Here is a 26,764-nt window from a genome sequence, read left to right as displayed (position 1 = left end):
ATCTGCAAAATGGGGATTAAGACTGTGAGCCTCACGTGGGACAACCTGATTACCCTGTATATCCCAGCGCTTAGAACAGTGCTCTGCACATAGTAAGCGCTTAATAAATACCAACATTATTATTATTACCTGTGAGCCTCACGGGGGACAACCTGATGACCCTGTATCTCCCCCAGCGCTTAGAACAGTGCTCGGCACATAGTAAGCGCTTAACCAATACCGACATTATTATTATTAGAAAGGAAAGGGTGGGGCCTTCCGACGGGGGGGGGGTTTCTCATTAAAAAAAGGGAAAAATGAGTTTTGTCGGGGGGAGGGGGGCTCGGGCGGGAGGGGCGAATCTGTCCGGCAGGGGGCGCTGCGGGGGAGGCGGGAGGGAGCAGCAGCAGGAGGGAGCAGGAGGAGGAGCAGCAGCAGCAGGAGGAGGAGCAGCAGGGAGGAGGAGCAGGAGGAGGAGGGAGGAGGAAGAGGGAGGAGGAGGAGGAGGGTGCGGGGCGGCGGCGGGGCGGGGGAGGAGGGAGAAGATGGCGGTGCGGAAGAAGGACGGCGGCCCCAACGTGAAGTATTACGAGGCCGCGGACACCGTGGCCCAGTTCGACAACGTGCGGCTGTGGCTCGGCAAGAACTACAAGAAGGTGCGAGGGCCGCGGACACACAGCGGGGCCCCGAGGACCCCCCCCCCCCCAGGCCGCCCCCCACGACCCCCGCCCCCCCGCCCCCCCCAAGCTGCTAAAGCCTTCAGAGCCACCCCCGGAGCGGCCCTCCCCGGGCCCCGACGGCTCCCCCAGGCCAACCCCGGCCTACCATGGCCGCCCTTTTTCCTTTGACCTTTTCCTCCTCCCGCCCAGCCCCAGCCCTAGGGCCAGCCCATCCCCCGGGCCTCCCCCCTCCCCCCGGAGCGCGGCCGGTCCCGCCGGGGCCGCAGCGGGCACCCCGAGCCCGGCCTTCCCCCGCCGCTTGGTGGGGGCGCGGCGGCCACCCCGAGTCTCACACCTCGGCCCCCGAGGGGAGGGGGCTCAGCCGTCCGCATCCCCCGACAGCGGGGAGACCCTCCCCCTCCTCGTCGCCCACCCGCGCGTCGGGCCTGCTGGGGGGCTGGGAGGGGTGAGAGGGGGGTCAGGGGTCACCTCGGGCCCGTCCTTCCCGACGCCCCCCACCCCGCCCGCACAATGAAGGCCCCGGCCCCGCAAGCCCCCCGACCCCAGGGTGGGGGGTCTTCCCCGCTACCGCCCTGCCCGCCGGAGGGCGAACAAAGGGTGCAGGGACGGAAGAGTCACCTGCTGCGGCCTGGGGTCTGGGGTCCAGGGACCCGGGGCCGGGGCCGCCCGGCTCACTCCTTTGTCTCCAGGCTGGGTGGCGGAGAGGCGGGCCGCGCCGCCCCCCCAGGGCCGAAGCCCAGGGGAGCCCCCAGAACGGGCCCCGACCCCCCCCCCCCAGCTGGCCCAGAGGAAGGCAAGGAGACTTAGGGGGAAGTGAGACCCGTGCCCCTTCTCCGGGCGGGGACATTGGGCCGGTGCCCCCCGGCCTGTCCGACCCTTCTCTGACAAATCCTGACAATCAGCTGCTGGGCCTGCCAGACTCCCCGCCTGCCTGCACCGGGCTGCTGTCACCGACCAACACACAGCCACACACATGCACATTCCTGCCTCCCAGGCTACTAGCTCTAACCTTTGACCTGAGACGGCTGAGGCTCCAGAGTGGCCACAGACTTTCTCGCCCACTGGACCCCGTGACTCGTTAAGCCTCCCCTGTCCGGGCGCCCCCCCCCCCCCCCGCCCCCTACTCTCCTCTCCTCCTTTCCACCTTCTCCTCCCCCACATCTCCCTTTCCCAGAGGGGTCTTTCCATCTTTGGCCCCGGGAGCAAGCTTGGGTCATCAGGCGAAGAGAAAGTTAAGGGCAAACTCCAGTTAGGAAGCAGGGAGGGTGGGCGGGTGGTGGGGGCAGAAACTGCAGAGGGCCCATGGCTAGCAGGTGGCCCGCTTCCTTGTCCAGTGGACTCGTCTCTGCTTTGGGTGGGAGGGGGCCCGGCCAGCACCCCACCACCACTCCAGGTTGTCCCCCTTCCCATTCTGAGAGAGGCAGCATGGCCCGATGGAGAAGGCAAGGGGCCGGCAGCCAGAATAGCTCTGCCGTGGGACGTTGGGCAAGTCACTTGGCCCCTCTGGGCCTATCGTTTCTCATCTCTAAAATGGAGAGGAGATCCCTGCACTCCCTTCCCCGTTTTAGACTGTGAGCCCCACACGAGATAAGGACTGTGCGTGATCTGATTGTCACACATCTACCCCAAGTCTTAGCATAGAACTTGGCACAGAGTGTGCACTTAATAACCACCACCGTGAACCAGTTTGGTCACCAAGATCGGTCAGCCTCCCGAGGAGGACACTGTGGTCCTCAGGACGCCCTCTCCCCCACCCAATCAATCATTCAGTCGTATTTATCAGTCAATCAATTAATGGTATTTACTGAGCACTTACTATGTGCAGAGTACCGAACTAAGCACTTGGGAGGGTACAGTGTAACACAATTCATAGACGTTCCCTGTCCACAACCTGCTTACAGTCTAGAATGGGAGACAGACGTTAATATAAATAAAATAAGTAAATAAATCTTGCCTGCTTTTCCCAATACCCTTCAAGCGGAGGAGGCAAGTTGGGGGTGGGGGGAGGAGGGGATATGGAGTCTCCTCCCCCATCTCGCTCCCTTTCAGTTCACCCACAGAGGAAGACAGACAGTCAAGCAGACAGTTCCATCGCTCTGAGTCGGGGCCCAGGACAGCATCTCCCCCAGGCTGGCACTCACGGGACTTGGAGATGTTATGGCCCGGCTGGGTTATCGGCCCCCATCTGATGCCGGGGTGATCGGGCTCTAGTAGGTAGCATTTCACGGTGCATCTCTTTAATAACAATGGCTTTATTCAGTGCTTGCACTGTGCTAAACCCTGGGGTGGATGCCAGCCAGTCAGATCAGCTACAGTCCCTGTCTTCCATGGTACTCACGCTCTAAGAGAGAATGAGAGCAGGGGTCTTATTCACTTTTCACAGATGAGGAAACAGACCCGAAAAGTCAGGTGACTTGCCCAAAGGCACAGAGCAGACCAGGTGACCAAAGTAGAACCCAGTTTTTCTGTTTCCCAGACCCTTCCACTTACCACCAGACCACTGCCAACTGGGGGGGGGGGGGGGCATCCATGCTCCCCCCGACCCCCGGACCGCCCCCTCCTGGGGCTCCTGAAACCGGGCCAGGGTGTTGGACCCGGGGCTCCAAGGTCTCTGCCATGCAGGGTCCCCTCTCGGCCTCCCCTGCCGCTATAGCAGAGTGTACTGAACTCCCACTGAGCTGTTGGCAAAGGACAATGGCAGGTTTCCATCGGCCCATAGAGAGCCTGCCTCCACTCTGCCGGGGAAGATAGACCTAGGGAAGGGCCCAAGTGGAGAGAGTCCAGTCGGGAGGGACCTGGCAAGTGGATTGTCCATCTGCACACAAGTGGCAAGGAGGGGCAGGAGTGGAGCATTTCTTTGTTGATTTCTGGCAGGGAGCGGTGGCCCCGTCTCTGGCCAGGGTGAAGCGGGGCTGTGGGGAGGGGATCAAAGGGTGGGCGGGCCACTGGCAAGAAGGGGACCAGTGGTCCCTGTGGGCAGGGGGAGCAGAGGGCAGGATTCAACAGGGGCTGTGGTGACTCTTTCGTCTCCCCTCCCAGTACATCCAAGCCGAGCCGCCCACCAACAAGTCTCTCTCCAGCCTGGTGGTGCAGTTGCTGCAGTTCCAAGAGGAGGTCTTTGGCAAGCACGTCAGCAATGCGCCGCTCACTAAGCTGCCGGTCAGTGTCCTGGGCCTGGGGGCCGGGGAGCGGGGCGGGTGGGGAGAAACCCCCGGCTTTGGGGTTCGCTTGACCCCTGGAGGGAGGGGTCTCGAAATGCCACTCACCTGCCTGCTCCCCTTCCCTCTCTCCTGTCCCCGCACTTTTCCGGTTGATTTTGCAGATAAAATGCTTCCTGGATTTCAAAGCTGGGGGTGCCTTGTGCCACATACTCGCAGCTGCCTACAAGTTCAAGAGTGACCAGGGATGGTGAGAGAGCTTTCCCCGTGCTGGCTTCCTCCTCTTCCTCCTCCTCCCTGACTCCTTCCCGATTTCTCCTCATGCCCCTGGCTTCTCCAGGAGTGGAGGCTCTGAACGGTGCGGCCTTGCACCCGTGAGAGGGAAGAGCCAATGGTAGTCAGTGTCTGCCCACCCCGCCCCTCGGGACACCCCTGGCCCACCTCCCCCAGCTCTGCTCTTGTCTTCCCCAAGGCGACGCTACGACTTCCAGAACCCGTCCAGAATGGACCGAAATGTGGAGATGTTCATGACCATCGAGAAGTCCCTGGTGCAGGTAACAGCAGAGCCCCCTCCCCACTCTCTTGGCACTTCTGAGCCCCATGCCTTGGCCTATCCCGGTGGGTGGGCAGACTCTGCCTTTCCCCATCAATGGCTGGCAACCCGACTCATTGACCCATCAGCTGCTCGAACTATCAATCACTCAATAGTATTGATTGATCTTCTCCTTCTCCCTTCTGTGTCGCCCTGATTTGCACCCTTTATTCACCCTTCCCTCAACCCCGCAGCACTTATGTCCTTATCTGTAATTTATGTGTTTCTATTAATGTCTGTCTCCCTCTATAGATTGTAAGCTCACTCTGAGCAGGGAACATTTCTACCAACTCTGTTATATTATACTCTCCCAGACGCTTAGTACAGTGCTCTGCACACAGTAAATGCTCAGTCAGTACCATTGATTGATTCACTGAGTGAGGGCCTACCATGTGCAGAGAGAGCACCGGACTGAGAGTTTAGCGGAGTACCAAGAAGAGAGTATCCTTCAAGGAGCTTACATTCTAGCTGATGAGATGGACACTAAGACAGATTATAGGGAGGAGGAAGTAAAAAAAAGAGTCAAGATCTGGACATAAGGGTTATGGGGGTGTGATCCTTTAGTCCGTCAGCGCCCGTGTCTGCCAACTCTGTTGTACTGTACTCTCCCAGTGCTCCCAGGCCAGTGCTCTGCACACACTCAGTGCTCAATCAGTACCATTGATGGATTGAGCGCTCCCCAAGTGTCTTGCCCTGGAGAATTTATTTTGTGCCTCTCTGTAAATTTGGGGGACCATTTGATTTGATTTATTCTGGCTCCTCTGCTTGTAATATTTCTACGTCTCTCTCCCCCCAGTGGAGGATAAATGGAGAAGTAGCCTGGTGTAGTGGAAAGACCACGGGCCTGGGAGTTAGAAGCTCATGGATTCTAATCCCGGCCCTGCCACGTGTCTGCAGTGTGACCTTGGGCAAGTCACTTCACTTCTCTGGGCCTCAGTTACCTCATCTGTAAAATGGGGATTAAGAGTGTGAGCGCTATTTGGGACAGGGACTGTGTCCAACCTGATCACCTTGTATCTGCCCCAGTGTTTAGAACAGTGCTTGGCACATAGCGTTAACAAGTGCCATAATTATTATTATTATAAACTCCTTCTGAGTAGGGCACACACCCCGTGCCCTTCTGTCAGACCTGCCCAAGCACTTAGTAGAGCGCCCGGCTCGCAGCGGGGCCGCAGCACATACCCTACTGTACTCTCCCCTCACCCTCCTAATTGGTCAGTCAATCAGAGGAATTTACCGGGTGCAGAGCACTGTACTAAGCGCTTGGGAGAATACAACAATCGAGTAGGAAGACACAATCCCTGCCTTTGAGGAGCTGACATTCTAAGTCGGGAGACAGACATTAAAGTAAATAAAGGTAGGGGAAGAAACAGAATATAAGGGTATGTAAAGTTGTGTAAGGAGCAACATGGCTTAGTGGAAAAAGCCCAGGATTTGGAGTCAGAGGAACTGTGTTCTAATCCCAGCTCTACCACTTGCCTGCTGAATGACCTTGGACAAGTCACTTCACTTCTCTGGGCCTCAGTCCCCTCAACTGTAAAATGAGGACTCAATACCTGTTCTCCCTCGTACTTAGATTGTGACCCCTCTGTTGGACAGGGACTGTGTCTGACCTGGTCGTCCTGCATCTTTCCCAGCGCTTAGAACAGTGCTTGACATACAGTAAGCGCTTAACAAATACCACTGTTATTATAAATGCTGTTGGGGGTGGGGCAAACACCAAAGTGCCTAAGGCCACAGATGCTGGTGCCCCGGTGACGCAGAAGGGAGGAAAAATTGGGCGGGGAGATGAGAGATTAGTCAGGGAAGGTTCCTGTGTTGGACTGTGTATGACCTGATTATCTTGTATCAGTCAATGCTGTTTATTCAGTCGATTGATCCATCAATCGCATTTATTGAGTGCTTACTGTGTGCAGAACACTGTACTAAGCGCTTGGGAGAGTACAGTAGAACAGTGTACATAGTGGGAGTGGGTAGACACGTTCTCTACCCCCGTGGAGTGTACAGGATAGAGGGGGAAACAGATGTTAATATAAATAATGGATGTGGGCATAAATTCTGTGTGGCTGAGGGAGGGGTGAATAAAGAGAGCAAAGCCAAGTGCAAGGGTGATGCAGAAGAGAGTGGGAGAAGGGGAAATGAGGACTCAGGGAAGGCCTCTTGGACATGTGCCTTCAATAAGGCTTTAGAGGTGGGGAGAGTGACTGTGACTCTATCGACTATGAAGAGAGAGGGCGTTCCGGGCCAGAGGCAGGACATGGGCGAGAGGTCGGCAGTGAGATAGACGAGATCGAGGTACAGTGAGTAGGTTGGCATTAGAGGAGCGAAGTGTGAGGGCCGGGTTGTAGTGGGAGTGCAGTGAGGTAAGGTAGGAGGGGGCAAGGTGATGGACTGCTTTAAAGCCGATGAAAAGAATTTCTGTCTGATGTGGAGGTGGATGGGCAACCACTGGAGGTTCTTGAAGAGTGGGGAAACGGAAACTGAATGTTTTTATAGGAAGATGATCCGGGCAGCCGAGTGAAGTATGCGCTGGAGTGGGGAGAGACGAGGGGCTGGGAGGTCAGCAAGGAGGCTGATGCGGTGATCAAGATGGGCTAGGATAGGTGCCTGGATTAATGTGGTAGCAGTTTGGATGGAGAGGAAAGGGTGGGTCTTGACGATGTTGTGAAGGTGGAGCTGACAGGATTCAGTGCCAGGTTGAAAATATGGGTTGAATGAGAGAAGTGAATTGAGGCTAACGCCAAGGTTCCAGACTTGTGAGACAGGAAGGATGGTGGTGCTGTCTACAGTGATGGAAAAATCAGGGTTTGAGTGGGAAGATAAGGAGTTCTGTTTTGGGGCATATTAAGTTTGAGGTACCAGTGGGACATTCAAGAGGAGATGTCCTGCAAGCAGTAGGAAATGCGAGACTGCAGAGAGGGAGAGAGATGAGGGCTTGAGTTGGAGATTTGGGAATCATCAGGATAGAGTTGGTAGCTGAAGCCATGGGAGTGAATGAGGTGTCCAAGGAAGGGGGTATAGATGGAGAATTGAAGGGGACCCAGAACTGAACCTCGAGGGACCCCCACAGGGCGTGGGAAGCAAGGGGGAGCCCACGAAAGAGACCGAGAATGGATGGCCAGAGAGAGAAGAGGAGAACCAGGAGAGGACATTGTCAGTGAAGCTGAGGTTGGATAATGTTTCCAGGGAAAGGGAGGGGTCAATATAGTAGTGCAGAGCATTGTACTGAGCGCTTGGGAGAGTACAATTCTCTTGATAGGCAGGATCCTCACCCGTCCCCCAAGCACTTAGTACAGTGCTCCACACAAAGTAAACTTTTAACAGATGTCATTATTGTTATTATTGTTATTCCCAGGGAAGGTGTAGTTTTAATAGGGCTTTGAAGATGGGAAAAGTAGTGGTCTGTCAGATGTAAAGGAGGTGGGAGTTCTGGGCAGGAGGAAGGATGTGGACAAGGGACGGATGGCGAGAGAGACAAGAGCGAGGTGTAGTGATTAGTTTGGTGAAGAAGGAGCAGAGCGTACGGGCTGGGTTGTCGTGAGAGATGAGTAGGAACTGGTTAGGAAGGAGAGAGACGACCGAACGACTTGAATCTGATAGTGAGGAGGAGTTTCTGTTTGATGCAGAGTTGGGTGGGCAACTATTGGATGTTTTGAGGGGTGGGGAGATGTGCATAGAACAGCTTTTTTAGAAAAATGATCTGGGCACCAGAGTGAAGCCCAAACTGGAGAGAGGAGAGGCTGGAAGCCAGGAGGTCAGCGAGGAGGCTGATGCGGTAGTCGAGGTTGGATATGACAAGTGCCTGGATCCGCGGAGTGGCCGTTTGGATGGAGAGGAAGGGGTGGAGGTGAAGGGTGGAGATGTTGGGGTGGTAGAGCTAATAGGATTTGAGAAGCAGTATTGCCTTGTGGATAGAGCAAAGGCCTGGGAGTCAGAAGGACCTGGGTTCTAATCCTGCCTCTGCCACTTGTCTGCTGTGTGAACTTAGGCAAATCACTTCACTTTTCTGGGCCTCAGTTTCCTCATCTTTAAAATGGGAATTAATTCTGTGATCCCCAAGTGAGACACGGAGCGTGTCCAACCTGAAAAAATTGTGACTGGAAATGCCAGTCGAATGAGAGCGAAGAGTCGAGTCTTGTGCCCAGGCTGGTGAGAATGGGAGGACGGTGGTGTTGTTTACAGTCGATGGGAAAGTTGCGGGAAGGAGAGGGTTTGGGTGGGAAGATGAGGAATTCTGTTTTGGCTGTGACCATCTGCCATCCCCCTGACACTTTTCCTCCCCTTTCCCTCCCCTTTCCTCTGCCCCCCTGCCCTGCCCCCCAGAATAACTGCCTGCCTCGGCCCAACATTTTCCTGCACCAGGAGATTGAGCCCAAGCTGCTGGGGAAGCTGAAAGATATCATCAAGAGGCACCAGGTGAGCTGATCCTCCCCCTCTCTCCCAAGTTCCCTGTGGGGATGTCAACCTGTCCACTTCCCCCCCGTCATCCAGCTCTTGCTTTTCCAACTGCTGGCTCTACTCACTGGTAGAACACTGGACTCCCCCCATTCCCCAACCCAGGTAGCCCCACGCACCCCAAAGTTATTCCCCTGATCTCCGACCCAGGTACCCTACACACCCCTAAGGCCCTCCCTCCCTTGGGACCCCTGGGCTCACTCCCTAGGCACACCCCACCCTTCCGATTTCAAGGAGCTGCCCAGAGCCCAGGTGGTTCTATAAGGAAGCCAAATGTAAATTGCCCCACATGCATTGAGCTGGACCTAGGCCGGCCCTCCAGGGGCTTACAGTGGAAGCCAGGCAGTGCTGGCCCTGTCAGCCCACCGGAGGGGTTGAGGGTGGAGGGGGAGCAGGGATGGGGTGCAGTCCAGGGCCAGGGGGCATCTAGGGGTGTCATGACACGAGGTGTGCTCTGGCACAGGGGACGGTCACAGAGGACAAGAACAACGCCTCCCATGTTGTGTGCCCGGTGCCTGCAAACTTGGAGGAAGGTGAGCTCTGCCGGGAACCCCGTGCCCCTCCTTTCCCTGGCCCTTGCCGCTTGGCGACCACCCGCGGTCTGGGGCCGGGGAGGGCTGGGGAAGGAAGAACAGAGCCTTGACCCGGCCCCACTCCTTGCTCGTCACCATCCCGTTTTCACGGAGCATCTCCTGGGTGTGCAGAGCTGTACTAGGCACTTGGGGAAAGAGCCGGCCGGCCCCTGTCGCCGTGAGCTTCTGCTCCGTCGGCACACGGAGCAGGGAGGCAGAGGCCGATAGTCCTCGTTAGGCACGTTCAGTGGGTTTCAAGAGGAAAACCAGAGTCAGCGCCGGTAATAGCAAAAGTGAAGCAAGAGCAGGCCAGATGAATGTTCATGGAGACAGATCCACCAGAGCTAGTGGCTGGAGAGCAGCCTGAGAGGAGGCGGCTCTTTAGCAGGCTTTGAGGATGGGGAGGGAGAGGCAGTTTGAAGAGGGGAGAGGGGGCAGCTGCAGGCAGGAAACAACGTGGGAGCGAGGGGACCTGGACAGGAGAGTCAAGGGTGGCCTGAGAGCCAAGAGGATCAAAGAGCATGAGCTGGGCTGAGTGGGGAGCAGGGAGCAGAAAGTTAGGAAGAGAGAGCTGGAGAACACAGGCGTTCCTGGTTCAATGCGGGGAGGAACGGAGCCACGGTAGGGGTGGGCTGACCGGCCCCTGTGCTCACTCTCCTCCCCCAGAGGAGTGGGTGCGGCCAATCATGAAGAGGGACAAGCAAGTCCTCCTACACTGGGGCTACTACCCCGACAGGTGAGGCTGGGGGTGGGGTGGAGAGGAGCTACTGGACCCCCTAGGCCCTGGAGAAGGGGGAGGCCCAGAGCGGGAGGAGCCCCGGGGACTAGAGGGGTCCTGGTGGGGGCGGCGGTTGTCCACCCCAGCTGGGTAACTAAAGCGAACGCCAGGGCCTGGGTTTGGTGGGGCAGAGGGAGCCGTGGGGGGGACTGGGAGGGAGGGATCAGAAGGGGAAAGTCGTGCGGGGTGTCACATCCGTCCGCCCCACCCCTCCCCCCGGGTCTCTGAGGCAGCTACGACACATGGACCCCCGCCAACGAAGTGGAGGCCTCCGTGGAGGATCCACCGACACCCGACAAACCCAGGAAGGTAACTGTTCATTCATTCATTCAATCATATTTATTGAGTGCTTACTGTGTGCAGAGCACTGTATTAAGCATTCGAGAGAGTACATTACAGCAATAAGCAGATACCTATCCAACCCAAAGCGACCTTACAGTCTAGAGGGGGAGACAGACTTTAATATAAATAGATAAATTACAGACATGCACATAAGTGCTGTGGGGCCCTCGGATAAGGGGAGGGACTGAGGAGGGGCGAGTGACCAGGCTTGTTTGCAGGGACCAGTGGATAAGGGAGGGGAGGCGTGGAAGGATGAGTGGAGGAGAGGGCAGAAGGATAGAGGAGTAAGTAGAGAGACGAGTGCTGAGTGGTGGGAAGGAAGCAGCATAGCCTAGTGGAAAGAGTCCAGGCCTGGGAATCAAAGGACATGGGCTCTAATCCTGGCTCTGCAACTCTGCAACTCTGCTGTGTGGCCTTGGGCAACTCACTTCACTGTTCCTAAGTTTCCTTATCTGCAAGATAGGGATTCAATATCTGTTCTACCTCCTACTTAGAAGGGAGAGCTCCAAGTAGGACGGAGCTCATGTCTGTCATGTCCCATCTCATTATCTCGTATCTACCCCAGCGCTTAGTTCAGTGCCTGGCACATAATCAGCGCTTAAGTTCCACTCTCATCGTTATTATTAATAATAATAGTAATAAGGAACGGATGAGTGAGTGGAAAGTTGAGTGAAAGGAGGGATTAGTGGAGGATGAATGGAGGGGTGAGTGGAGGAATGCAGGAGCGAGCTGGGGGCTGAGTAAGTGGTGGGGTTGAGTGAATGCCGGGGGGTGACGAGTGGAGGAGTGACAGACTGACCCCACCCAGTCCACTCCGCCTGGACCCTCAGGTCCACGCCAAGTGGATCCTGGACACCGACACCTTCAATGAGTGGATGAATGAGGAAGACTACGAGGTGAACGATGACAAGAATCCCGTGTCTCGCCGCAAGAAGATCTCGGCCAAGACCCTGACCGACGAGGTGAGAGGCCCGGTCGGAGGTGGTGCGCGCCCGGCTCCTCCGGCGGGCAGCCTGCCCACGCCTGGCTCTCCTGTCCCCTCCTCCTGACCACCGGCCATCTCCACCCCCACAGGTCAACAGCCCGGACTCAGACCGGCGGGACAAAAAGGGAGGCAACTACAAGAAGAGGAAGCGCTCACCCTCCCCGTCTCCCACCCCTGAGGCCAAGAAGAAGAATGCCAAAAAGGGGTGCGTCTGCTCCTTGCGTTCCCCACCCGCCCTCTGGGTGCCAGACTTTCCTGAGCCTTCAGGGTGCAGGACCCTAGACTGGGCACCGGGTACTGATGGGGAGGGAGGGATGGTGGTGGGTACAGACACACAATGATGCCTGTTCTGCCGGGCACTGGGGCCAGACAGATAAACCCTCAGACAGCCAGTGGCAGCTGCTGTGCTGGGCACCGGAGTGATGTAGACAGAGGGAACCCAGTCAACACCTTTGTGGGCGGCCGGTGTGCCGGGGAAGCCTGATGGGTTCTCCGATCCCCAGGCTCCTGCAGGAGCGGAGGCACCTTGGGAGTGTTAAGGCTTGGCTCACCCCTTGGGGTTCTTGGCTCCTTGTTCCCGAGCCCCGGGGACGGGGTGGGTGATGGGGCTCAGCCATGGTGCTCCCCCTGCCCCCATACCCGCCCAGGCCGTCCACGCCATACACCAAGTCCAAGCGCGGGCACCGAGAGGAGGAGCAGGAGGACCTCACCAAGGACATGGATGAGCCCTCACCCGTCCCCAACGTGGAGGAGGTGACGCTGCCCAAGACAGGCAAGTGGGCGGCCCAGGCTACACCCCACCCCCACCTCTGTTCCCGTTCCTGTCCCCTTCCTCTGTCCCCTGGTACTGACCTGCCTCACCGGGCACCGGGGATCTGAGTCCCCTCCCTCTCTGTCTGTCCCGCCGCAGTGAATACCAAAAAGGATTCGGAGTCGGCGCCCGTGAAAGGAGGCACCATGACGGACCTCGGTAGGGGGCGGACGCCGGGGCCTGGGGGCGCGGGGACGGGAGCAGACACCCCTACGGACCTCGGCTGTCCCGCCCACAACTCACATCCCCTCTTTTCTTTCTGTCTTTCTCTCCTAGATGAACAGGAGGATGAGAGCATGGAACCCACCGGCAAGGTGGGTTGGATTGGGGGGCCGGTGGGGGTGGGTGGGGCAGAAAAAGGTGGCCAAGTCCCACCTCTGAGAGCCGCCAATCAGTACCTCGGGGTTTGGAAACTGGACCTCTTCCAGGTGGGTGGGCCTCCTCCTGTTTCCAGACTCCCTGATCCCTGGGTCCCCAGACCCTCAGACCCTTGGACGCCCCCCACCGCCTAAGCCACCAGCCCACTCCAGCCACCACCTCCGTCTCCGGGCCCTTCCCGCCGCAGCTCTGAACCCCTCCCCGGGCCGAGCCCCATCCACGTGGGAAGGGAGCTAAGTATCCGGGGCCCTGCCACAGGACGAGGACGAGAACGGGGCCGGGAGCAAGGGGGAACAGACCAAGAACCCTGACCTGCACGAGGATAACGTCACTGAGCAGACTCACCACATCATCATCCCCAGCTACGCCGCCTGGTTCGACTATAACAGGTTCATTCATTTATTCAGTTGTATTGATTGAGCGCTTGACTGTGTGCAGAGCACTCTACTAAGCCTTTGGGAGAGTACAGTAGAACAGTTAAGATATACGTTCCCTGCCCACACAAGCTTACAGTCTAGAGGGGGAGGCAGACATAATGGAAATAAATAAATGAGAGATACGGACAGAAGTGGTGTGGGGCTGGGAGGGGGGATGAATAAAGGAAGCAAGTCAGGGTGACGCAGAAGGGAGTGGGAGAAGAAGAAAGGAGGGCTAAATCGGGGAAGGCCTTTTCGAGATGTTCCTTCATTAAGACTTTGAAGGGGGAGAGAGTAATTGTCTGTCAGATACGAGGAAGGAGGGCATTCCAGGCCAGAGGTAGGATGTGTGCCCACCCGACCCCGGTGCTCCCTCTTGATGCCCTGGCCCCCGTGCCCTTGGACCCCCTTCTGACGCCCTGGCCCCCGTGCCCTCGTGCCCCCTCCTGACTCCTGCCTGGCTTCCTTCGCAGCGTCCATGCCATCGAGCGCAGAGCTTTGCCGGAGTTCTTCAATGGCAAGAACAAGTCCAAGACTCCAGAGATGTAAGCGGGCCTCAGGGCCAGGTGGCAGCCAAGCTGCATCCACCCACTGCCCCCATCACCAGCCCTCAGCTGCCCCCCTCAGGCTCATGCCAACCCCTTGCCCAGCTGCCTCATGACCTTGTCCAGCAGCCGGAGCCCAGGCTGTCCAGGGGCCATGTTGGCAGGGTATAGTGCTGGGCCCTGAGCAGGAGAGGCACAGTCCCTGCCCTTGAGGACTTGCCAGTCTGCTGAGGGACACCGTGCATGCAGAAGCGCACAACAAGCACACTTTGCTGGGCACTGTGGGAGGGTCGGGGGAGGAGGAGTCGGAGGCATGGTCCCTTCCCTCAGGGTGCTGCCAGTTCACTGGGAGAGACAGGATGCATATAGATATACATGCACGCATACAGTCTGTCTCTCACCCCCCCCACACAAACACACATTCTGCTAGGCACTAGGGGAGGGACAGAAGGAGAGGAGACCTGGTCCCTGAATTTGGAGCACATGCGTGCACACACACTCTCCCTCTCTCTTTTTTGGGCCCTGGGGGAGAGGAAAATGGAGGAGATACTCTCCTTATCCTTGAGGGTCTGCCAGTCCAATAGGGGAGGCAAGAAGTGCAGGAGCACGCAAGCACACACACACATGACCCAGTGCTTTGGGGGGGTCGGGGTGAGTAGAGAAAGCACAGCCCCCACCCTAGGGCTCACGGGGCCATCCGCCATCGCCCCGTCCCGCCTCACTCCCTCCCCGCTCCCCTCAGCTACCTGGCCTACCGCAACTTCATGATCGACACGTACCGACTGAACCCACAGGAGTACCTCACCTCCACCGCCTGCCGCCGCAACCTGGCCGGGGACGTCTGCGCCATCATGAGGTGGGTACGGGCTGGGGGCAGGGGGAGCGGTGAGGGGCCAGAGCACAGAACCGGGCCCCGCAAGACCCCGCCGGCTGCAGCTCAGTCGATGGTTGAGATTCATTTGAGCCCCACTCTTGTCTGGTTGGAGCCAGTCCCCCTCATTCCTTCAGTCTCTCTCTCCCCGCCGGCCCCCTTGGCCCCTGCCCCTCCCCCCCACCCTGCATCCGTCTGTCTCAACTCTAGCCTTGGGCAGCAGCCTCTTCGGCCCAGAGACCAGACTTCAAATGGTGTCCCCTCCCGGCTCACTCTGGTTCCGACGCAAACCAAAATAGCGCTCCCCTTTGGGACGGTCATTCCTCTCTTTCAAAACACCCGTGGGCAGAAGCAGCATGGTGCAGTGGATAGAGCACAGGCCTGGGAGCCAGAAGGTTGTGGGTTCTAATTCCGCCCTGCCACTTGTCTGCTGGGTGACCTTGGGCAAGTCACTTTACTTTTCTGTGCCTCAGTTACCTCATCTCTAAAATGGGGATAAAGACTGTGATCCCCATGTGGGACAGGGACTCTGTCCAACCTGATTTGCTTCTATCCACCCCAGTGCTTAGTACAGTGCCTGGCACAAAGTAAGTGCTTAACAAGTGCCACAATTATAATTATTAAGACCTTGAGATTGTGAGCCCCACATAGGACAGGGACTATGACTGACCTGATTTTCTTGTATCCACCTCAGTGCTTAATACAGTGCCTGGCCCATAGTAAGGGCTTAACAAATGTCGTCATTATTATTATTATTATTAATTATTATTATTTTTTCCATCTTGAAAGAGGCCCCTAAAGCAAAAAAAATAGCAAACTCACAGTCCCTCTCAACCAATAGCATTGACGGGGCGCCCCCTGGTGGCAAAGCGCTGTACTACGAGAAGAGGGTTAATAGGGCAGGATGATAATAATAATGATGGTATTTGCTAAGCGCTTACTATGAGCCAAGCACTGTGCTAAGTGCTGGGGCAGATACGAGGTGATCAGGTTGTCCCAGGTGGGGCTTACAGGCTTAATCCCCATTTTACAGATGAGGTCACTGAGTCACAGAGAAGTCAAGTGGCTTGCCCAAGGGCACACAGCAGACAGGTGGCGGAGGCAGGATTAGAACCTACATCCTCTGACTCCCAATCCCGGGCTCTGGCAGGATCCCTCCGTGCCTTCAGGGAGAGGACAGTCTAGCAGGGGAGATGGAGCCTAAAACAACCAATCGTGAAGAGGGAGAAATATCTTTATATTACAAGAGTCAGTCACAGGAAAGGGGTCATGGACATGAATTAGTGGTTCAGTAATGGGACGTGTCAATGTCAGTAGTATTTATTGAGCGCTTACTCTGTGCAGAGCACTGTACTGAGTGCTTGGGAGAGGACAATATAAAAATAGGCAGACATATCCCCTGTCCACCATGAGCCTACAGTCTAACAGCGTGGCATAGTGGATAGAGCACGGGCCAGAGAGTCAGAAGGTCATAGGTTCTAATCCCGGCTCCACCACTTGTCTGCTGTGGAACCTTGGACAAGTCCCTTCACTTCGCTGTGCCTCGGTTACCTCATGTGTAAAATGGGGATTGAGACTGTGAGCCCCATGTGAGGCAGGGACCGTGTCCAACTCAATTTGCTTGTATCCACCCCAGCGTTTAAGTACAGTGCCCGGCAAACAGTAAGTGCTTAACAAGTACCACAATTATTATTATTATTAGAGGGGGAGAACAGTCTAGTTGGAGAGAGTGTCCTACATCATCATCATCAATGGTATTCATGGAGTGCTTACTTGGTGCAGAGAGAACTGTACTAAGCCCTTGGGAGAGTCCAATAAAACAGAGTTTGTAGATATGCCCCTTACCGAAGATGAGGTTACATTCTAGATCCCAAGGGAAGCTGTGAGTACACGAGTGTGTAATAGGCACAGAAGAGTTGAAGAGGCAGTTCAGGGGGCAGAAAGTTGGGGAGATGAGCGATGAATCTACTCCAGCGCTTGGAACAGTGTTTGACACATAGTAAATGTTTAACAAATACCACAGAAAGAAAGGAACTTACAATTTAGAGGGGGAGACAGACTTTACAATAATAATGATAACAGTGGTATTATTAAATTCCAGGTAGGTACATAAGTGCTGTGGGACTGAGAGTGAGGTGAATAAAGGGTGCAAATCCAAGGACAAGGGTGACGCAGAAAGGAGAGGGAGTAACCTTGTTGTCATCCTAGACTCTGCTCTCTCATTATCATGTATCCAGTCCATCACCGAAGCCTGCCAGTCTCACCTTCTAAACATCGCCAAGATCCACCCTTTCCTCTTCATCCAAACCGCTACCCTGTTAGTACAATCATTCATCCTGTCCCAACTGGATTACTGCATCAGTAATTTAGGGAAGCAGCGTGGCTCAGTGGAAAGAGCCCGGGCATGGGAGTCAGAGGTCATGGGTTTGAGTCCCGGCTCTGCCCCTTGTCAGCTGTGTGACTGTGGGCAAGTCACTTTACTTCTCTGTGCCTCAGTTACCTCATCTGTAAAATGGGGATTAAGACGGTGAGCCTCACCTGGGACAGCCTGATTACCCTGTATCTAACCCAGCGCTTAGAACAGTGCTCTGCACATAGTAAGCGCTTAACAAATACCAACATTATTAATCCCGGCTCCACCACTTATCAGCTGTGTGATTTTGGGCGTCACTTACCTCAGTTACCTCATCTGTAAAATGGGGATTAAGACTGTGCTGCCCACATGGGACAACCTGATTATCTTGTATCTACCTGAGTTCTCTTAGAACAGTGCTTGGCACATGGTAAGCACTTAACAAATACCATTATTTTTATTATTATCAGCATCCTTTCTGACCTTCCAACCTTCTGTCTCTCTCCACTTCAGTCCGTACTTCACTCTGCTGCCCCGATTGTCTTTCTACAGAAACATTCTGGACTTGTCACCCTTCCTCCTCAAATATCTCCATTGGTTATCTATCAACCTCTGTATCAAGCAAAAACTCCTCACTTTTGGCTTCAAAGCTCTCCTTCACCTTGCCCCTTCCTACCTCACCTCCCTTCCCTCCTTCTACATCCCAGCCCGCACACTCCGCTCCTCTGGTTCTAACCTTCTCACTGTGCCTCGTTCTCGCCTGTCCCGCCATCAGCCCCTGGCCCACGTCCTACCTCTGGCCTGGAATGCCCTCCCTTCTCAAATCTTCCAATCACACTTCCTCCCTGCAAAGCCTTACTGAAGGCGCACCTCCAAGAGGCCTTCCCAGACTAAGCCTCCCTTTTCCTCAGCTGCCCCTCCCCTCCTCATCACCCAACTCATGTCCTTTGCTCTACCCCACCTCCCCGACCCACAACATTTGTGTATATGTGTGCATATCTAATATCCTATTTGTTTATATTAATGCCTATTTACTTGTTTTGATGTGTATATCTATAATTTGATTAATTTATACTGATGCTATCAATGCCTGTTTACTTGTTTTGATATCTGTCTCCCTTCTAGACTTTAAGCCCATTGTGGGCAGGGATTGTCTCTTGCTGAATTGTACTTTCCAAGCTCTTAGTACAGTGCTCTGCACACAGTAGGCACTCAATAAATAAGATTGAATGAATGAATGAATGAATGAATGAATGAATGAATGAATGAATGAAGGGAAATGAGACTTTAGTTGGGGAAGGCCTCTTAGAGGAAGCTTAATAAGGCCTAATGTGGAGAGGGATGGGCAACCATTGGAAGTTTTTGAGGAGCAGGGAGATGGGTGCCGAAGGATGTTTTAGAAAGTGATCTGAGCGGCAGAGTGAAGTCTGGACTGGAGAGGGACAAGGCCGGAGGCAGGGAGATCAGCGAGGTGGTTAATGCAGTAGCCAGGTCCAGCCTGGGGGCTGTTGAGATGGAGCGGAAGGGATGGATTCTGGAGATGTGGCAGAGAAACCAGCAGGATTTGGTGATAGGCTGAATATGGGCGTTCTAAGGGAGGAAGGAGTCTAGGTTAACGTCCAGGAGGGGGGCTTGAGAGACAGGGAAGGTGGAGGTGTCATCGGCCCTGCCGGCCAGCTTCCCCTCACCTCTCCATCTCCCTCCCCCGGCAGGGTCCATGCCTTCCTGGAGCAGTGGGGCCTCATCAACTACCAGGTGGACGCGGAGAGCCGGCCGACCCCCATGGGCCCCCCGCCCACCTCGCACTTCCACGTCCTGGCAGACACACCCTCGGGACTGGTGCCCCTGCAGCCCAAAACGCCCCAGGTAGCACCTCGGCCCCCCGGCCTGCTGGGCCGGGTCGGGGAGGGGGCGGCGGATGGGGACGGGCCCGAGGTCAGGGTCAACAGGAAGGCCTTCCTTCCCCATCGTGGGACCCTGGGTTGGAGCCTCGGGGCCAAGTAGGGAGAGAAGCTATGGGGTCCTGTCTCCTGGAACCCCCGCCCCCTCGGACATTCCCGGCGGCTCCTCCTCCCTCCACGGCCCAGCGACGCCCCCGCAGCGCCCGGCCTGGCCCAGCCCTGCCCTCGTGACACGGAGCTCTGTCCCCCAGGGCCGCCAGGGTGATGCCGACACCAAGGCCGGGCGCAAGGGCAAGGAGCTGGATGACCTGGTGCCGGAGCCGGCCAAGGGGAAGCCGGAGCTGGTAGGTGGGCCGGAGACCCCCCGCGGCCCCCCTCGAGGGGGCCAGGCCCCGGGGGGGACGGAGAGGAGGGGAGGGACGCGCGGGCACCACCCCCAGCCCACCGTGACCCGACCCTAACCTGCCCGGCCCGGCCCGGCCCGGCCTCTGCCCTCCCACCCCGCAGACCTCCGCCTCCCAGCAGATGCTCAGCTTCCCCGACAAGGGCAAGGAGAAGCCGGCCGACATGCAGAACTTCGGCCTCCGCACGGACATGTACACCAAGAAGAATGTCCCCTCTAAGGTGCCCATATGGGGCTGCCGCCGCCTCTGCTGCTGCTGCTGCCAGGGGGCGGGGGCTGCCTCTGCCGCCGCGCTTCGGGGGGGGGGCAGAGCTTGCCGCCACTGCTGGGGGCGGGGCTGGAGCATCTTGTTGACTTCTCCCCCCCTCATCACTCTTTCCTCCCCCCACATCACCCCTTTCCTTCCCCATTCTCGCCTTTTATCCTCCCCCTGCTCCCCTTTCTTCTCCCCCCTTCTCCCCTTTCCTTAACTTCCTTTTCTCCTCCTCCTTCTCCTCTTCCCTCTTCTCCTTCACATCTTTCCTCCTCCCCTTTCTTTCCTCCTCCTTCTCCCTTTTTCTCCCTTCTCCCCTTTCCTCCTTCTCCCCTTTCCTCCTCCCCCTTCTCCCCTTCCCTCCTCCCCTTTCTCCCCTTCCCTCCTCCCCTTTCTCCCCTTTCCTCTTCTTCCTCCTCCCTCCTCCTCCCCCCCCCTTCCCCTCCTCCCCCATCTCCCGCTCTCTCCCCGTCATCCCCACTTAGAGCAAAGCTGCAGCCAGTGCCACGCGTGAATGGACTGAGCAGGAGACGCTGCTGTTGCTTGAGGTAAGACCCGGAGAGGAGGCTGGGAAGAGTAGCTGCAGGGGCCCGGCTGCCCCCTCTCCCCTCACTCCCACTGCCCACCCATTCTCCCCCTTCCCCCCCACTCCCACTGCCCACCCATTCTTCCCCTCCCCCTACCTGAGGGCAGCTGCGGGATAGTCATATTTATTGAGCACTTACTAGGTGCAGGGCACTGTAGTAAGTGCTTGGGAGACGATATAACGACGTAACAGACCTATTCCCTGCCCACAGTGAGCTTACAGTCGAGCGGGTCTCCCCTAGGCTCCGCCTTCATCTGCCCTCCCGCTCTTCCACCTCACTCTCCCTCCCTCCTCCCTCCATCCCCCCACCCCTCAAAGGCACTGGAGATGTACAAGGACGACTGGAACAAGGTGTCGGAGCATGTGGGGAGCCGCACCCAGGACGAGTGCATCCTGCACTTCCTGCGCCTGCCCATCGAGGATCCCTACCTAGAGGACTCGGAGGCCTCCCTGGGCCCCCTGGCCTACCAGCCTGTGCCCTTCAGCCAGTCCGGGAACCCGGTCATGAGCACCGTCGCCTTCCTGGCCTCCGTCGTCGACCCCCGCGTTGCCTCCGCCGCCGCCAAGTCTGCCCTGGGTAATGCCGGGTCCTGGGGACGGGAATAGGAAGGGGTGAATTGGGAGGGTCTCCTCTGTGGGTCCTCACTGCAGCTGGACCCGCTGCCCCAGCTGCTCTCCCGACCCACTCCAATACCCTCTGTCTACTCGCTGGTACCACCCTCCACCGGGCAGGGCACCGGTAGACCCGAGTGGGCACAGACCGGCTGACCCTAGGGCGATCCCATTTCAGAAGAGTTCTCCAAGATGAAGGAGGAGGTGCCCACGGCCCTGGTGGAGGCCCACGTGAGGAAGGTGGAGGAGGCGGCCAAGGTCACGGGCAAGGCCGACCCAGCCTTCGGCCTGGAGAGCAGCGGCATCGCAGGCACCGCCTCAGACGAGCCCGAGCGCGCCGTCGGTGAGGGTGGATGCAGTCGGGGGACGGTCATCGTGATGAGCAGGGGGTGGGCCCGGGGTGGGCGAGGGGGCAGTGCCAGTGGGCAGCGGAGGGAACCCATCTGAGGAGTCTAGAGGGGGCTGGGAGCTGAGCCCATCTGGTGAGTAGGAGAGCGGGGGGAGCTGGAGTCCGGCGACTGGACTCGGAAGTCCCTAGGCAGTCGCTGGTCAACCCCAGGGGGCCTGCGGAGGTGCCTGCTAGCATCATTCCCGTCTTCCGCCTTCCCCGGGCAGCCCTGAGGAGAGGTCGGTTTGTGTGTGGGGAGCAGGGAGTGTGGGTATTATCTGCCTTCTCTCAAGCCCTTTAAAGCTCCTCCTCCTCACAGGCTACATCTGGCCTGCACCCCCTGGCCATACCCCACCTGCACATGGAGCCTGTCTCTCCCTGTCCTGGACCACACCAGCCCCTTTCAGTCAGTCAGTCAATCGAATTTATTGAGTGCTTCCTTGTGTGCAGAGTACTGTATTAAGCGCTTGGGAGCATACAATATAACAAAGTCCGTAGAAACATTCCCTGGCCACAACAAGCAGAGTCTAGAAGGGGAGACAGAAGTTAAGCTAAATTACAGGTAGGGGAGTATTAGGATCTATACATAAGTGTTCTGGATTTGGGGGTGAAGTGAGTATCCAAGTAAGGGGTAGAGACCCAAGAGCACAGGCAACTCAGAGAGGAAGGCGAATATGTGGGGCGATGGAGGAAGGCTTCTCGGAGGAGATGTGATTTTAGGAGGGCATTGGCGTGAACCGTCGGGTTTGAAAGAAGAGGGAAGTGAGCAAGGTGTCGGAAGTGAGACAGTTTGGCCTCCTGAGTTCTGGCAGGCCGGTGAGGCGGGGGCTGCTTAGGAAGGGCTCGCCACGTCGGTCTGATGTCTCTCTCTTCCCTGTCTCCCCTTCAGAAGAGAGTGGGGCTGAGGAGGCCCGGGCGGAAAGCCAATCTGGCGAAGAGAAGAAGGAGTCCAAGGTAAGACGGTCTGGGCACCCCCGCATCGGGCAGGGAGTTGGGAAGTGGTCAGGGTAGGAGGCCTGCTGGAGGGCGGGGCCTACAGCGCCCAGACCGTCCACCCGTGCGCCAACCCGTTCTCCTCCCCTGCACCGGGCTCCAGGAACCGCGAGAAGGAGTCGTAGCCGCCGAGGAAGATGGGAAAGACAGGCCGAGCGAGCCACCCAAGAAGGAGGAAGAAAAGGGGAAAGAGGGTGACGGCCAGAAGGAGCTGGAGAAGGGAGGCAGGGAGCCTGTGGGTGAGCTGCCCGGCAGGGGCGGGAGCAGGGAGGTGGGGGTGAGGGGTGGGCGCCAACCTTTCGCCCTGGCACGCGGGCGGCTCTCTCAGACCCAGCCTCCCTTGGCAGCCGAGTCAGAGAAGGAGCCCAAGGAGGGGCAAGAGGAGGAGGTGTTGAAGGAGGTGGTGGAGGCCGAGGGTGAGAGGAAGACCAAGGTGGAGCGTGACATCGGCGAAGGGAATCTGTCCACGGCTGCGGCGGCGGCCCTGGCCGCCGCCGCCGTCAAGGCCAAGGTCGGTGTCTGGTCCCCATAGGACCACCCCTCCCCGGATCGCCCCGGCAGGAAGTGAGGGACATTGGCAGCCCTTAGTCTACCGATCCTTGCCCTCCTTCCCGAGGTCTGGCTTCAATCCCTCCTGCTGCGACCAGCCCGTTTCCTCCACCGCCCCGAGGGGAGGACGGTGAGCCGCCACCCAGCCCGAGGCTCCCGGCCCCCTTCCAGACCTCGGGTTCCCCTCCTTCCAGTTGCGGCTTCCCAGATTCGGCCTGGCGCCCCCCGCCCACCGGCCCCCAAGCCCTCCCTGGCCCGCCCCCGTGGCCGGCCCCGACCCTCTCTGGCCAGCCCCGACCTTCTCCGGCCGTCTGTCCCCAGCACCTGGCCGCGGTGGAAGAACGGAAGATCAAGTCGCTGGTGGCGCTGCTGGTGGAGACCCAGATGAAGAAGCTGGAGATCAAGCTGAGGCACTTTGAGGAGCTGGAGACCATCATGGACCGGGAGCGGGAGGCCGTGAGTACCTGGGCCAGAAGCAGCCGGGCCGCCGTGGGCTTGGGGTCCCCGCGGTGGCTGGGGCGCCGGGACAGTTGAGGCAGCCAGAGGCCGGGGTGGACGGAGCTACAGACGGCCTGGATTCGGGGGTCCCGAAATGGTTAAGATCTGGACAGACCCGGGACCCAAAAGATCAACCCGTCACTGGCGTGTTCTGAGCACCCGTGCTGTGCAGAACGCTGTACCGAGTGCTTGGAGTTAGCAGTCACGCCCTCTTCCCTAGAGTAGCTGAATGCCTAGTGGGAGGTTCCGGCCGCTGGAGTAACTTACAGCCAGGAGGACGGAGAGGGTGGACGGGGGGAGTTCTGAACAAACGCGGGGTCCGGAAGATGGACCGATCAGTCGGCGGGTGGACCGGCGGGGAGGGGAAGGGAGGGGTTTCGGGTGCGGCGGCCCCGGTGACGCGGCGGTCGGTGGGCGTGTCGGCAGCTGGAGTACCAGCGGCAGCAGCTGCTGGCGGACAGGCAGGCCTTCCACATGGAGCAGCTCAAGTACGCGGAGATGCGAGCGCGCCAGCAGCACTTCCAGCAGCTGCACCAGCAGCAGCAGCAGCCCCCGCCGCCCCCGCCCCCGCCCCCGCCCCCACCCCTGCCCCCTGGCTCCCAGCCCGTCCAGGCCGCCGGGGCCCCAGGCCCGCCCGCCGTCCACTCGCTGGCCGCCACGGCTCCGCCCTCCGTGGCCCCGAGCCCCGTGGGGGCCGGCGGCCCGGCCCCCGCCGAGCAGACGGGGCAGACGGGCCCGGTCGTCGGGCAGCAGCAGCCGCCGCCGCCCCCGCCCGCCGGGGCCCCCCAGGCCGGGACCACCCCGTCGTCGGGCGCCCCCCCTGCCGGACCCCATGGTGAGTAGGCTCCGCTCCGCCCCCAGCGTGCCCAGTTCAGTCGGGGGTCCATCCTGGGGGCGGTCCACTGTACCCGACGCTTAGGGGGATGCGGTAGAGAAGGACCAACAGGGAACAATCTTATCCTTCCTTCACTGCCCTCTCCAACCCCCCGCCCACAGGCAGGGCATCTGGGGGGTGGGGGCGGGCATCAAAGTGGGAAACAGCATAGCCTAGGGGCAAGACTCTGGGCTTAAGGAATCAAGAAGTTGTGGGTTCTAATAGCAGCTCCGCCATTTGTCTGCTGTGTGACCTTGGGCAAGTCGCTTAACTTCTCTGTGCCTCAGTTACCTCATCTGTAAAAATGGGGATTAAAAAATGTGAGCCCCACGTGGGACAGTCTGATTACCCAGTGTCTACCCCAGCGCTTAGAACAGTGCTCTGCACATAGTAAGCGCTTAACGTAATAATACCATTATTATTATTATTATCATCTGTGAAATGGGGACTGAGTGAAACCCACGCAGGCCAGGGACTGTGTCCAACCCAATTTGCTCCTATCCACCCCAGCGCTCAGTACAGTGCCCGGCACATAGTAAGTGCTTCACGATACCATAATTACTATCATACCCTGTGCCGCCGTTACCTCATCTGTCAAGCGGGGATTAAGAGCGAAAGCCCCACGTGGGACAGGGACTGCCCCCAGCCTGATTACCTTGTATCTACCCCAGAGCTTAGAACGGTAATGGTACTCGTTAAGCACTCACTATGTGCCAAGCATGGTTCTAAGCACCGGGGTAGATACAAGTTCATCAGGGTGGAGGGACGTCGTCTCAGAACGAGGCCGGGCACGTAGTGAGCACTTAACGGAGGCCCAAAGTTATTACAATTAGAGTTATCGGTGGGTGAGAGGACGGGTCCGTTGGGGCTAAGGGAGGCCCTAACGTTCTCTTCCTCCTCTTCTCCCCCTGGGCGGCTCTCTCCGCCTTCCCAACAGGCCCCTCCCAGTTCCCCAGCCAGCAAACTCCTCCCGCGATGATACCAGGGGCCACGCCAGGCAGCGGGCACCCCAGCATGGCCGGTAACACTCCTTTGGCTTTGCCCTACGGCATGCCACCACCACCGCCGCCGCCGCCTCCGCCTCCTCCATCCGTCCCCTTCAGTAGCCTAGCTGACTCCATCAGCCTTCACCTCCCTCCTCACCCTAACCTGCATGGGCACCACCTACCATTCGCCGCGGGGTCCCTGCCCCCGCTCACCCCGCCCCCCGCCGTCGCCTCCTCCTCCGCGTCTGCCGCCGCCTCCTTCCCCCTGGGGCCGGGGTCCGCCGCCACCCACAGCCCCGCCATCGTGGCGGCCGTGCAGGGCAGCCTCCTGCCCAGTACTGGCCCGCTGCCAGGTGAGCCGAGCCCGGGCCGGGGGGGTGGGCGGAGGATAGGGGGCTCCCACGTTCTCGGCTCTGGGAATCTCGGAGTCCCCTGTGGGCACTGGGGCTGGGGAGGACCCCCTGCTCCCATGGCAGCCCCCTGACACTGGTGGCTCCGGTGGCACACGGTCTTCCCACCCCCAAGACCTCATTTTCTGGAACTCTGCAGCTCCCGCCACCCATTCCAACACACCCACCCGCGGCCCCGGTCTGGCCATTCGCTGCCCGCCCCGGCCCACGGGGGGCATCCCCACCCCTCGCTCACGTCTGCCTTTGCCTCTTCCTCTCCGCAGATCCGGGTACGTCCCTGCCCCAGGACCCCACGGCCCCCAGCCCCGGCCCGGTCCCGCCAGTGCTGCCCGCCCAGTGAGGACGTCCGGACGGCCCCCGCCGCCCCGGCTCCGGGAGCGCCCCTGAGGACGGAGTTCCACCCCACCTTCCTCCCCCGGACGCAGGGCGGGCAGAGGGTCACTCTTGCCGGGGGTGAGACCCCCCCCGGGGCCTGCCCACCCCAGCCGCTGCCCTTGCGATGGCCGCGTGAGGGGATGCAGAGGTCTGCCGAAGCCCTGGGCCACGGCAGCTGGCAGGAGGTGGTGGCTATTTACACCGGGCACCGGCCACTGCCCCGTCTGTGTCCCCCCCGGCCCTCTCCCACACCCCTCGCCCGACTCTGCCCTCTCTTTTTAAAAAAAAGAAATCACTTTGGAGCCCCGAGCAGAGCCTTAGCCTGCCCACCCACTGCCCTGTAGGGAGAACAGAGGGGGTGGGGAAGCCCCAGTTTGAGGGGGGTCCCTCCTGCGGTTCCCCCCCGCCCCCCGCACAGGTGCCGTCCACCCTGCCTCTCTCCCTCTAACCGCTGTCGCTGCTGCTGCCTCCCCCAGCTCCTCTTGCTGTTTTAGCCTCCCCTCCCCTACACCAATGGGGTAGATTCCTCCTGGGATGTCCTACAGACTCTAAATGTCAATTTTGTGTTTGTTCGTTTTTAAAGTCAGCTGCTTAGTGTGTGTGTGCGTGTGCGCACGCTTGTGCGCACGCGCGTGTGTGCGTGAGTGTGTCTGTGGAGAAGTGTGTTGGTGGGGGCTGGTGCCCTCTGAGCCGGGGGGGAGGGGGGAGGGGAGTGAGAGTGATTTCCTTGGGCGGGAGAGGGGAGGGAGCGCAGATGATGGAAAAAGGAAAAAAGTTTTTTTTTAATGGAAATAAAGAAGCACTTAAGGCCTCCCTCTTGTGACCCTAGTAACCCTTGTGACCCTTCCTGTTTCCCCACCCCATCTACAGGGGCTGGGCTCCCCTCCCTCACCCCTGCTCCCAAAGCTCCTTCCCACCTCAGTTGTCTGTACATTTTCCCCCTTTTTTTTTTTTTTATAAATTTGCTTTGTTTGCTCCTGTGGCTGGTGTCCTCTCTGGGGGCAGAGATGACCGCTGCCTC

General features: G+C 58.5%; 1 protein-coding gene across 3 annotated transcripts; it reads left to right on the top strand.

Annotated features, from left to right (window-relative positions):
- Positions 1-504: 504 nt before the first annotated feature.
- Positions 505-26,556, top strand: SMARCC2 (SWI/SNF related, matrix associated, actin dependent regulator of chromatin subfamily c member 2). Of its 3 annotated transcripts, none has more exons than XM_029073727.2 (29): positions 505-635; positions 3,699-3,818; positions 3,982-4,067; positions 4,290-4,371; positions 8,733-8,825; positions 9,328-9,397; positions 10,103-10,172; positions 10,448-10,523; positions 11,387-11,518; positions 11,631-11,746; positions 12,189-12,313; positions 12,452-12,511; positions 12,629-12,666; positions 12,989-13,119; positions 13,620-13,691; positions 14,434-14,547; positions 18,628-18,781; positions 19,068-19,160; positions 19,324-19,440; positions 19,958-20,020; positions 20,377-20,635; positions 20,849-21,013; positions 21,948-22,012; positions 22,155-22,290; positions 22,399-22,562; positions 22,922-23,056; positions 23,525-23,933; positions 24,910-24,993; positions 25,632-26,556. In XM_029073727.2, exons 1-29 carry the CDS (start codon positions 525-527, stop codon positions 25,706-25,708), a joined length of 3,417 nt encoding a protein of 1,138 aa, XP_028929560.1. In that variant the 5' UTR covers positions 505-524; the 3' UTR covers positions 25,709-26,556. The 3 variants fall into 3 exon arrangements, with proteins under 3 accessions (XP_028929560.1, XP_028929558.1, XP_028929559.1); XM_029073725.2 differs by having other exon boundaries at positions 24,910-25,311; XM_029073726.2 differs by lacking the exon at positions 19,068-19,160 and having other exon boundaries at positions 24,910-25,311.
- The last annotated feature ends 208 nt before the right edge of the window (positions 26,557-26,764 follow it).

The sequence above is a fragment of the Ornithorhynchus anatinus genome, chromosome 10 (assembly GCF_004115215.2).
Source record: "Ornithorhynchus anatinus isolate Pmale09 chromosome 10, mOrnAna1.pri.v4, whole genome shotgun sequence".
NCBI classification, from domain to species: Eukaryota; Metazoa; Chordata; class Mammalia; order Monotremata; family Ornithorhynchidae; genus Ornithorhynchus; species Ornithorhynchus anatinus.
This window is presented reverse-complemented; position numbering and strand designations above follow the sequence as displayed.